We start from the raw sequence: 12371 nt of genomic DNA on the forward strand, positions 1-12371 counted from the left end.
GTATTTGCTTATGCAGCTAAAATGTGTGTGGGCTATAAGAAATGAAGTTAAAAGTAAAGTTCATGAATCCCTTTCCTTTCTTTTCCCTGCCTCCCTTCCTTCATTCCTTTGTTCCTTCGTTCCTTCCTCTCTTAGGCTTCATTTTACGAGCAGGAAACTTTGTTATGTAAGTAGCTTCAGAATGTTTCTAACTTAACTAGAGATTATTTAATGAGTAAATTACACCATTTATTTATTTAAAATTATTTATTCTCAGCAAAATCAAACATATCATTGAGTTTACATAGAAATACAATTTTCAACTGGATCTTCATAAAAATGCACTGGTGAAATAAATGTTCATAATTAATGAGCAATTATGTACTATTTAGTCATGCCAGTAGAACGGATTACCATTAAAAATTGGTAAAGTAACGTGTCTTAAGTGTGCAAATACCATCTTAGTACTCTATTGTGTTACCATTGATAATAAATGGCTGCTAAATATATACCTATTACATAAAGCTTTTTAAAGTACAATAAAAATACAAATTCTATCTGTTAAAAAAAAAGCCATTGAAATGGCTTCTAAACATCCTCATTATACAAATTCCAAAATACTATATGACAAACAAAATTATAAAGATTCTTCTTTATGAAACATATACTAACCTCTAATTAAGGTACAACTTAGCAGATAACAGAAAACAAGGCTTATATATACCATAGAACATCATGAAGATACATACAAATATAATATTGCATAAGCATATTTGATTTCTTTTCCTACTGAATATGTACCTTTAGCACTTGACAGAAATTCCCATGAGTAAAATAAAAATCTACTTTTAAGATCTACCCCTAATCTAAGCTCATATTTTCATTAATCTATTTTTCTTATGATGTGATGAACCAAATTTTAAATTTTGACCATAGATTTTTCTTGCACTGAGTACAAACTAAAGCTTGTTACATAATGGGCAAATGCATAGGAAACAAACATTTTTAAGGGTCAGAGCTCATCAACACATTATGAATTAAGTACAAGAAAATTTTATTGTTTATGTTGAACCAAACTGAGAAGCCACTTGGTTTTTGTGAAAAATGAGATTCTGACTTCAACAAAAACAAATACAAATTAAATTTGCTAAATAATATTGATGATTCATAAAGAATAGTTGTCATAGATTTCAAAATATCAAAACTAATGGGTCATCACAAAATAAAATTTGGTGAGAAAATATCTATGAAAAGGAGAAAATATGAGAAGAATAATTTTATTCAGTGAGAAAAAATATAGTTGGTAAAGTATACATGGGTAATAGACATTGCAACCATAGACAGCCTAAATTCCAAATATTTTTTTAGGAAATATTAGCTCAGATGATATTGAGATGCTTAGCAACGTAAATCCTTATCTCATTAGATAGGTGTCTATCTTATCTCATTAGAAATTAAATATTAAGTGTTTTGCGAAGAGCAAATGTTCATTTTTTCCCATAATCTTTACTTATGAAATAAATAAAAGACTTAGAGTATAACTGATAATAATAGATAACACTATTACTTTGTTTTTGCTAACAAATACTCTATTTGCTTTAATTATTATTGGAAATTATATTTTTGCTATTTTACTTGCTACAAATGACCTCGTGGCATTATATTCAAAGTTTACATTTTGCAATGACATGAACAACATTTAATCCATAAAATAACATCTGTCTAATGGATGGTAACATGTTTATTGGTTTGAATATAGAACATATTTAGCTTGGCATTGGTATATCTTGTCAAGACTTTGAAAGGTATCATTAAAGTATGGCTTTTGGGAATCAATAATAAACTAGCAGCCTGGAGAATGAACACAAATTTCAAGATGCTAATTATTTAGAACTCAGACACAAGACAGATAATTTGGGTAATCTGTTTTTTGATTATAAATTCATCTACAAGAGAAACAGAAAGGAACATAAAAGTATGATTTACTTTACAATTAGTTGTTTTTGAAATAAATGTTATAGATCAATAATGAACATTTTACTAAAATAATTTTCAAAAAGTTAAGATTTTCAAAAATATATTGGCACATGAATACTACCTTTCATAAAATAATAATGAATGATGTATATGTATAGAAAACAAATTAAACACAAATCTGGATCTCTTGTTCTTGACATCAGCACCTGCTGTCTAATGGGTCGAGACAAAATACTGTGCCTTCAAGAGTTAGTCCCATTTTGAACCCCTCCTGTAAAACAGAGTAAAATAATTAAAATAGGAAATGCTTATGGCAATAATGACAATAATAATAGTGATAATAATGATAATCAGGAAATAAAGAGTCTCTGAATAGAAGTTGAAATCTTCATGCTTTGATCAGCTAAGAAAAAATACGTCAAATGCTGGTTTGTCAAAATTTTATATTGGTGTATATCCCAGACAGTTGTGTACACCCATTAGCATTTTAAATGTTTTAAATATATGTGAAGTTAGCATGCATGAAAGACAAAAGAAAACAGAAATATATGGAGTTAAGTAGTTTTAAGACTTACATGTTTTATTTCAATAAAATCTGTAATGCCATTCTACTCTAGTTTAAATTTCCTCTGTTGGCTTTAAAGATCAATATTCATTTAAATAGAAGTAAGATAGCTAGACCTCAAGTTTGATGAAAGGTTCAACAGAGCCTTATAGTTTTCATCTTTTCTTCCTGGTTGCCACTGTCCAGAGCTAGGTAAAATACTTTTAGTAAACACAATGCCATATCCTATGTGCAGACCACTTTCTAATGGAGGAAGCTTCCTCTACTAGTCCTGCTATTTCTTCTTTTTAAAATTTTTTTTAATGTTTTTATTTATTTTTGAGACAGAGAGAGAGCATGAGCAGGGGAGGGGCAGAGAAAGAGGGAGACACAGAATCTGAAGCAGGCTCCAGGCTCTGAGCTGTCAGCACATTGCCTGAGGCAGGGCTCGAACTCACGGACTGTGAGATCATGACCTGAGCTGAAGTCAGATGCTTAACCGACTGAGCCACCCAAGCGCCGTCCTGCTATTTCTTACAGTTTCAAGTTGTAGCTTTGAGTCTCACTCCCCCTAAGCACGTTTTAGATGTTTTTGGAAGTTGTCTCTGACTTATTGAGAGCAAGTACACAATTGCTGTGAGAAGTTTTCTTCCTCCTAAGATTTTGTGTTAAAAGTTGGTGGCAAGGGGAGCCTGCGTGGATGTCTGCTGAGTGTCCAACTTTGGCTCAGGTCATGATCTTACAGCTCAAGTCCCCTGGAGCTTGCTTCAGATTCTGTATCTCCCTCTCTCTCTGCCCTCCCCTGTTCAAACTCTCTCTCTCTCTCTCTCTCTCTCTCTCTCTCTCTCTCTCTCTGTATCTCTCTCTCTCAAAAATAAACATTAAAAAAAGTGGCAAAAGAGTTTGTCCTCTACTCCAAGCTCTCTTCATTTTTGCATAAGGTAATGGGCTATCTCCAGTTTTCCATCTCCTCTCTCCCCACCCTTGCTCTTAATCTATGCACACTGGCCTGCCAAAGAAGAGAGAAAAAGCAGGGACTCACATTAATGAAAGGAACTGGGGCTACATTTTAGGTTTTTTTGTAGAAGCACGGTGGCAGTTTGTATATATATATATATATATATATATATATATATATATATACTTTACCTTTCTCTCTTACTAACAGAACTGAAATTTTGTTCAGGCAGGTAATTTGGAATTTGGGGTGACCATGTGACATATTGGTGAGTGAAAATGTAAACAGACTATTCTTGTGGAAAATAAAACATCACTCAGAAAGAAGTCTTTTGTCCTCTGTTCTCCTCTGTATTTTATTTCATTAGACTGTATCTACTTGTATGTTGGCCAGTTGTGTATCTCTTTGCATTGCCCCAAATTACTTTTGTTTACAACAGGTGTCTAACATACTTATCTTATTACAAATTCAATGTGAACATTATCATACAGTAGAAGAAAATCATTTTAAAACTGCAAGCCACACCTCATTTGCTGTTAACACGGAGTATGCTCTTCATTATACCTACATTATAAAGGCCACAGAGCAATGCCACTACTGCAAAGGGTTTCAAAACTTTTTCCCAGAACTTACAGTACAAATTACAGTTAGTTGAGTAAAAGTCAGAGTACTTACCGTTATTTTTAAAAAGGCTGTTCTTATCACAAGAAGAAATATTTTACCTTACGTATGCATATATTTTAAACAGCTGCCAAGTACTTAGGAAAGTCAACCTTTAAGTTGAAGATAGTATAAATTAACTAATTTTATAAATATTTTATTTGGATATGTGAGGATCTGTGTCCTAGGTCATCTTCTGGTATATTAGATAGATAGATAGATAGATAGATAGATAGATGATAGATAGATGATAGATAGATGATAGATAGATAGATAGATGACAGATAGATAGATGACAGATAGATAGATAGATAGATAGATGATAGATAGATAGATAGATGATAGATAGATAGATAGATAGATAGATGATAGAGAGATAGATGATAGATAGATGATAGATAGATAGATAGATAGATAGATAGATAGATAGATGATAGATAGATGATAGAGAGATAGATGATAGATAGATGATAGATAGATAGATGATAGATAGAGGATAGATAGATGATAGATAGATAGATAGATAGATAGGCAGACAGTGTAGGTATGTATTAACTTTGGAAAGATTTGATACCATACAGTGTTTTAAAATTTTTGTCAGTTCATTCTGAAATTAAACCACTATCACTTCAACTACTTATCAGTGTGTCAGTAGTGTTTGAAAGGCAGAATAGCAATCAAAGTAAAATAGGGATTGGTCACTATTTCAATAATTTAAAAATGTAGATCTCTTACAAGAATATCTCCATAGTGATTTAAGAAGGATCCTTTCGGAATCCCCATAGATGAATTTAATCATCCCCATTAACAGACACATTGTTATATTGCTCTTTGGTTTTCTTTACTCTTCAGATAAAATTTCTCACAGTTTCTAACCTTCCCTCCTAGGTTTCATTTAGTAAATCATGATTTAATGACCACTGAATCTTTCTCAGGTTCCATATCCACTTGAATTGTAAAACTTTGAATGAAAATGAGGCTTTATTTTATTTATGTAGTGATGGAAGTTATCGTAAACTAGTATCACACAAAAGAATAATTTTATTAATATATTATTTTTCTAATATATTATTAATGATTCACTTTTTATATGAAATATTTTGCCCAGTTGCATGTTTTTATTTTGAAATAGAAAAGCATATCAAGGAAGGAAAACCACTCTTACATAAGAATTATGAACATATTGAAGTATGTGTCCTTTGAGTCTCCTTTTCATCTATGTATAGATTTTTTAAAAACAATTTTAATAACAGTATAAAAACTATATATTATATACAACTTTCTTATTTATTTTAATGTATCACATATATATAATTTTTTATATTTTTTTAAAATCTAGGAGAACAAAGTTTCTATATTGGGTTCCCATAAAGCTAATGATTATATAATATTTTATTAATTTTTTAAAAAATACAAGTATAGATGACATACATTTTACATTAGTCTCAAGTGTACAACATGGTGATTCACTATTTACGTACATTATGCAATGCTCATTATGCAGTTACCATCTGTCACCATAAAAGTTATAATATTGACTGTATTTCCTATGCCTTATTTCCATCCCTGTGATTTATTTATTTTATAACTGGAAGTTTGTACCTCTTAATCCCCTTATTCCTACTGTCTCTTCACTAGTTTTCCCTCCAGCAACCATGAATCTATTAACTTGAAAAAAATTTTTTTTTTAATGTTTATTTATTTTTGAGAGAGAGAGAATGCAAGTGTGTTAGGGGCAGAGAGAGAGGGAGACACAGAATCCGAAGCAGGCTCCAGGCTCCAAGCTGTCAGCACAGAGCCCGACGTGGGGCTCGAACTCACGAGCTGTGAGATCATGACCTGAGCTGAAGTCAGACGCTCAACTGACTGAGTCACCCAGGTGCCCCTCTATTAACTTTTTAATATGATTTAATTGTATCTAGTATTTTATAATTATTCTTAAAGTTAACTAGATGTTTTTGTCCGTAGAGATTTTCTTCATTTAGAGTCATTTTCTTCTCAGAATAGACTTCATTGAAGTTTTTGATATCAAAAATATAAGTATTTATTAGTAACAAATCTCCAAAGGGATGCTACGGATGGACCCTTGCCCATCAATGACTGAGTGCTTGTCCATCATATTTTCACTTGCACTGATCATTAATAAGGAAATAAAATATTTAATTTGCTTGATTAAAATAGCATTTCTAGTTCTTTGTTTAATTTGTATATTTTCTTTGATTAAATTAGACATGTCTACATGCATGTTAGCCCCTGGTGGTCTGTGAACTACTGCTTTTTTATTTATCTGATTGTTTATTTTTCTAATTATGTGTCTTTTTACTTTAATTCTGTGTATGTGATATATTTATAGATTTTTTTAAAGAAAAGAAAAAACTACAAAGAACTATAGAAATTCTTCTGTATACATATTTTACATTTACCTTAAATGTGTACATTTAAAACTAATGTACAAGTTTTTCTTTTCTGTATTAAAATTTCTTTCCAACTCAAAAGTCTGATAAATATTCAATTGTATTTTAACATTTTAAACTGACAAATCTTTCTGAAATTTACTTGGATATTTGTTGTAAGTTACAGCTGTACCTTGATCTTCTACCAAATTAGTAACCAGTTGATTTAACAACCCCTTAATGCAAAATTCTTTCATCCTTCACTGATTTGCCATGCTTCGTTTTTAATGTATTAAATTATTATAACTTAGACGTCACACATCTGGGTTATCATTACTATTTTACTGATTTGTCTGTCAGTGACACATACCAGAAAGTTTAAACTATGTCACATTAAATAACATTATTAACTTCAAACAAATATTTAATTTTCCAACAATTTATAATGAAATATGGCTTAACATTTCAGGTTAACTTCTGACATGCACAAGATATTTTTGTGATTTCCTCTGTAAATTAAAGAGAAAACCCAAACATCTCACTAGGCTTATTAACTCATTATTTATACACCCACTGTTCTCTAATGTTTTTACATTATATGCAAAGATAAAAATAGTAGCCAAATGTGTGCATTAGATTAATTAGGCTTACAAGATTAATAGCAAAAGTTGTCATAGACTTTAGATGGAGAAAATATTATTTTACTTTAGTTAAAGTGACCTTGCAATAAATCTTGAACTAAGGAAAAACAAACAAACAAAACAAAACAAAAAAACAGACAAGCAATGAGGTAGACAATGCAATAATGACTACATCATTGAAAAAAGAACTTTAAAATATGAGTTATAAAACCTCTTTAAACACAACTAATAATCAGAGACATCCATATGAAACTGCTGTTTGAATATTTATTAAGTAGAGCATGCAAATATTAAGGTTTTAGCTTTAAGGAGTTGTAAGTTGTTTAAAATTATTATGAAAATGATATACCAACCATCTCTGGCGCTACCCACCATGAAAGCAGAAAAGAATAAAAGAGACATTAAGAAAATATTAGAAATGGCAAAACAAAAACCAAAGCAAAAATACCATAGTTTAACATTACTTAACTAACACATCACTAAATCATTCCAATACAGTGTCTCTCAAAGTTAGTTCCTACAAAAATCTGGAGATGTAGGCTTATTTTAAAAAATCTATAGAAAATTCTTCAGTTTTGTGGAAATTAAAAAACATTAAAAGAAAAGTACTCTTTATGATTTTAATGCTTGGGAACAAACACCACTGTGCCCATGTTTGTGTCTGTTCTAATAAAAGCATTAGCCCCAAGTAGCATAAACCTAATTGGTAAAACTATTGAAAATGGAGAGGAATTGATTTCACATGAAATAAAGTATTCTTGGTAAATAACCATGCACTATTTGAGTGAAAGTTTCATAGTATTTGAAATATAGAAAAGAGGGAGAGAAATTGTACCATCAAACGGGATACATGCCGAAATCAACAGAAGTTTGATATTGGTGGTTTTAGTTTCAGCCAGATAACATCATCCACCTTGTTGAAGTTCTTAATTTAAATCAATTTTATTAGGTGTTGTAATTTTGCTTTTATTTAATTTATAAGTTTTGAATTAATAGTTGTATCAGAGCTATAAGAATAAGTTATGTATAACTTTTTTGGTAAATTTTTAAGAAATGTTATAACAATTTAAGCCAATATAAAGGATTTAAAATAATTTTTTTTCACATAAAAGGAAATTATGAATCACCCAACTTGAGAAATGTTGTTTTAACATATGCTTTGAAAATCTCAAGGTGTATATTAAATAATGCAACTTTTAAGATGCAGGCATTATTATCTCTAAAACAATAAAGAAATTCACATAATACCTAGAAAAGAAGAAGAGTGCTTCATAGCTGTAGTCCAAAATGAGTGGAAGGATATTTATATTATCTTTCTAGAAAGGAGTGTTTCACCAGTGTTAGATGATCAGAATCCACCATTAATTTTGTTTTGTCCAGGAAATGAAGCATAGAGAATTCATTGCCTATAAGTGGCAACAACTCCTTCTCTTCACTCACTGCCTCTTCCCAATCAGCTTCATATAATTGGTCTTTGCCTACATTCTACCATACATACACAAAGTCTTTTCAATAAAAAAATAGGATATAATAACCACCAAAATATAAAGGACAAATATAAAGAGAAGTCTTTTTCCTGGTGCTTTTAAGATTATTTATTAATCACAGCCCATAATACCTTCAAACTTTCAGTACAATTCAGAATTGAAAAATAAGAGGGAGAGAGAAATGGAAACCCAACTGGACTACGTTCCTAAAGAAGTTGTCACTGGGTGCCTGCTTTTTCAATAAGAACCCAGAAGTTATGAGCCATAACTACAATGCTTCTTTTAAAAGAGACTGATTTTACTCTCACAAAGATTTTCCTTCATCTCTCCATGTACAATCTGAAATTCATAATTGTTAAAAACTGAGTTGAAATCTTATAAGTCTAGTGCAATGACCCTGCAATTTTTGGATTTCAAAGTAATGAACCATTTAAATCCACGCAATTTTGTATAAAAAAAGAACCATCTGATTGTCACTGTAAATTGTACTATTAAAAACTAAACAAAACACAATAAAACCTTATCCTTAGCATCTGTAGGAACATTTTTAGGACTAAATATATATGATTATTTTAAAGTAATTGTTTCAAGTAAGTTTTCATAGGGATAATAATTCAAGGAAAGGGTAGTTTTGGTATATAACATTCTCTGTGTTCCATATTAAAAAGAAATAAACCATTTATAAGCCAATCTGTTAAAACAGTCACCTGCATCTCATCTAATTTTGATTGAATATCTGGAGGGAAATCCCCTGCTCCACAGTTAAATGGGTCAAAAGGTTCTGCTCCAAACAGGTCCCGTTCTAAAAGGAGGAAAAATAATTTAGTAAATGAAATGACAGAAAGTGAGTTGAGTGAGTTAGATTTCAAAGGCAAGATTACATAAAGAACTACTCACATAACCAAATGAGCTCCTATCCACACACACTTTATGCTGGGTTTCCCTGAGCTTAGACTAGTTAAACACCAACAAAGAAGCCAAGATCCATTTTATGACAGTATTAAAAACTGGTTACAGAGAATTATTACCCAGAGAGGTTTCTGTGTCTTTAATTAAGACTTCCCAATATCAAATTCTCAAATATTTGATAATTAGTATATTACAATACCTACATTTTACTGAAGCAATTTAAATTAACTACAATAACAGATTACTTTTTGAAGACCTCTATTCCTTACGGATGCCTTTGTAACACAACAGTGAAGCAGTATGTGGGACTGAGCAGATTGGTAAGTAGTTTACTCATAGCTCGTGATACCTTAATCTCACATTTATTCAGAAAAAAATGTAAGGCATGTTGTTTCATGTACTATGAAATCATATCACCTTCCTAAATAAACACAATGGGACAGGTTCTTTAAAAATGTCTTCTATCCTAGAAACAGATTTCCTTTTAAAAATACCAATAATAGGGGCACCTGGGTGGCTCGGTTGGTTGGGTGTCTGGCTTTGGCTCAGGTCATGATCTCACGGTCCGTGAGTTCAAGCCCCGCGTCGGGCTCTGTGCTGACAGCTCAGAGCCTGGAGCCTGCTCCAGATTCTGTATCTCCCTCTCTCTCTGACCCTCCCCCATTCATGCTCTGTCTCTCTCTGTCTCAAAAGTAAATAAACATTAAAAAAAAAAAATACCAATAATAGAATATCAAATAGCTCTCTGTACATAAATTCTAAAGTATGCATTTTTTAATCATTAAGGAAGCAACAAAGTTAAAATTGATGTTTGTAATTTATAAAATTATGGCCTATTATATGATTTAGAAATTTAAAAATTATGAAACTTCTCTCCTCTGAATCATTCAAATGCAGCCTTAATTGACACAACTTTTAAAAATTATATAGGTGCATGCGAATTTATAATGTATTAAACTTTTCATTTGTAAAAAAATTATATTCTCAAAATTCAATGCTATGTAAGAAATAATATTTATGTTCTTTCTTCTACCATATCCTCTAAATTATGAACCCTCATTATTAAAGGTTCTTGCTTTTCTAGTTACAACTTTTTTTTCAAATTCATGTATTAAATAAGTAAAAAAAAATTATAAGTTCCTGGTGCTGGTAAGTATTATATAAATAAGAGGGACGTAGAATTTATAATCCAAATAAAGACATTTAAGTTTTAAGATAAAAGTAATGCTTCTGACAGTTACACCGGGACAAAAGAGATAAACCAGAACTGTCCTAAACAAATGGAAATGTATTGTCACCTTATACGTGACCTATAGGTATTATATATGGGTATTATATATATATATGTATATATATATATATACATATATATATATACAGTCACCTTATATATATGGTGTTATTATTGCTGTTGTTATTTATTTTCCTCAGTCTGGTGTTACTTAGGCAATACACCAGAACTTGGAGAACAGAGGAACTTTTCTTTGTAGGAATGCCTTGGTTACCCCCATACCACGAGTACATCCAACAATGCTTTTACACATGAAAGATATTTGTGAAAAGAAATGAATTAATAAAAACAAAGTAGAGTTGGCCAGAAAGAATAGAGATTTTTATTACAGGCATTTTATTGTTTGATATGCCTTTGAAAAATCTAGACATATCAAATGTCTAAAATGGAACACATTTTCCCCCTTCTCTACTTCTAATTTTCCCTGTTAACAACATTTGGTCTAAAATCCTGAATCATCATTGATTTTGAACTCTCAATACCATCCTGACATATTATTCCTTCTAAATATTTTCAAATCTATTTGCTCTTTTCAATTTATATTTTGACCTGTATTAAAACCCTCTTTTGGAGATCTATGGCTAATTTGCATTTCAAATTCCAGATTGCAACCCAAGTCTATCATATGTGTTAAACAAATGCCCAATGGACTAAATAAATGAATGAATGAATCAGCGATGAAATCCAAGGAAGTAAAAAACAGTAAAGGAAGAGATGTGGACACTCACAAGGACAAAAAATACCCCATCATGATATCAGGATATTGGCAACATTTGCTAAAAACACACTATGACATGTATATTATGGATTATTCTCTGAAAAAATATTTTGTGTTGGCACAAAATATATTCAAATGAATTTAAATATATATCTCAATTTATGTACAAGTTTGACATATTTTTATAAACTGATTTCTGAAGTTTCCAATGCTTTTCTCTAAAATTTATTGAATACTTAATGTGTGTAGTATACTTGGGTTAAGTTCCACAAGGGGAAACAAATAAATTAAAGGCCCTGACATACTTTAAGCCCTAAGCCAAAACTTCAGAGTTATATTAAAAATGTCTTAATGTGAACTAGAGAGGATGCAATAAAGCATAAGATGTAAAACTCTCTTTTCTTCGATTTCCCTTTGCATGTAATGACTGATCATGGACGTTGGGGAGTATTCTTTAAGTTTCTGTGACATGGTGCAGATCAAAATATAATCAAGACATTGAAAATGAGCATCTGTTATATGCTTTCTAATCCATCAATAAGAGACTCTAATGTACCTTCCAAATGTATAGAAAGTAAGTCAGAAAAGCAATATATGTATAGTATGTTAGATATTAAGTAAAATATCCTTATATAGGGGTAATAAACAAATCACACAATCCGTATATTTACATATTTCTTTAACTAAGAATTTCATATACTCTAACAAAGAATTTAAACTGAACTCCATTAAACATGTTGAAAATATTAAAACCATTACCGCAGGCATTGTTTTTAATCATTAAATTAAAACATTAGAAGTCTAACCCCAAATA

The 12371-nt window shown here is 30.8% G+C and overlaps 1 protein-coding gene across 14 annotated transcripts in view; it reads right to left on the reverse strand.

The window, feature by feature from the left end:
- Window positions 1-227: 227 nt before the first annotated feature.
- Window positions 228-12371, reverse strand: part of GULP1 (GULP PTB domain containing engulfment adaptor 1) — a 276210-nt gene continuing 264066 nt past the window's right edge. For all 14 annotated transcript variants that reach the window (XM_019461729.2, XM_019461824.2, XM_019461804.2 and 11 more), the window contains 2 exons: window positions 9347-9441; window positions 228-2227 (listed from right to left, as the gene is read on the reverse strand). In XM_019461729.2, the coding sequence (XP_019317274.1) occupies window positions 2156-2227; window positions 9347-9441 (167 nt within the window). In that variant the 3' untranslated portion in view covers window positions 228-2155. The remainder of the gene's footprint in view (window positions 2228-9346; window positions 9442-12371) is intronic.

This window comes from Panthera pardus, unplaced genomic scaffold (assembly GCF_024362965.1).
Source record: "Panthera pardus isolate Hobbes unplaced genomic scaffold, ASM2436296v1 HiC_scaffold_10, whole genome shotgun sequence".
In the NCBI taxonomy this organism is placed as follows: domain Eukaryota; kingdom Metazoa; phylum Chordata; class Mammalia; order Carnivora; family Felidae; genus Panthera; species Panthera pardus.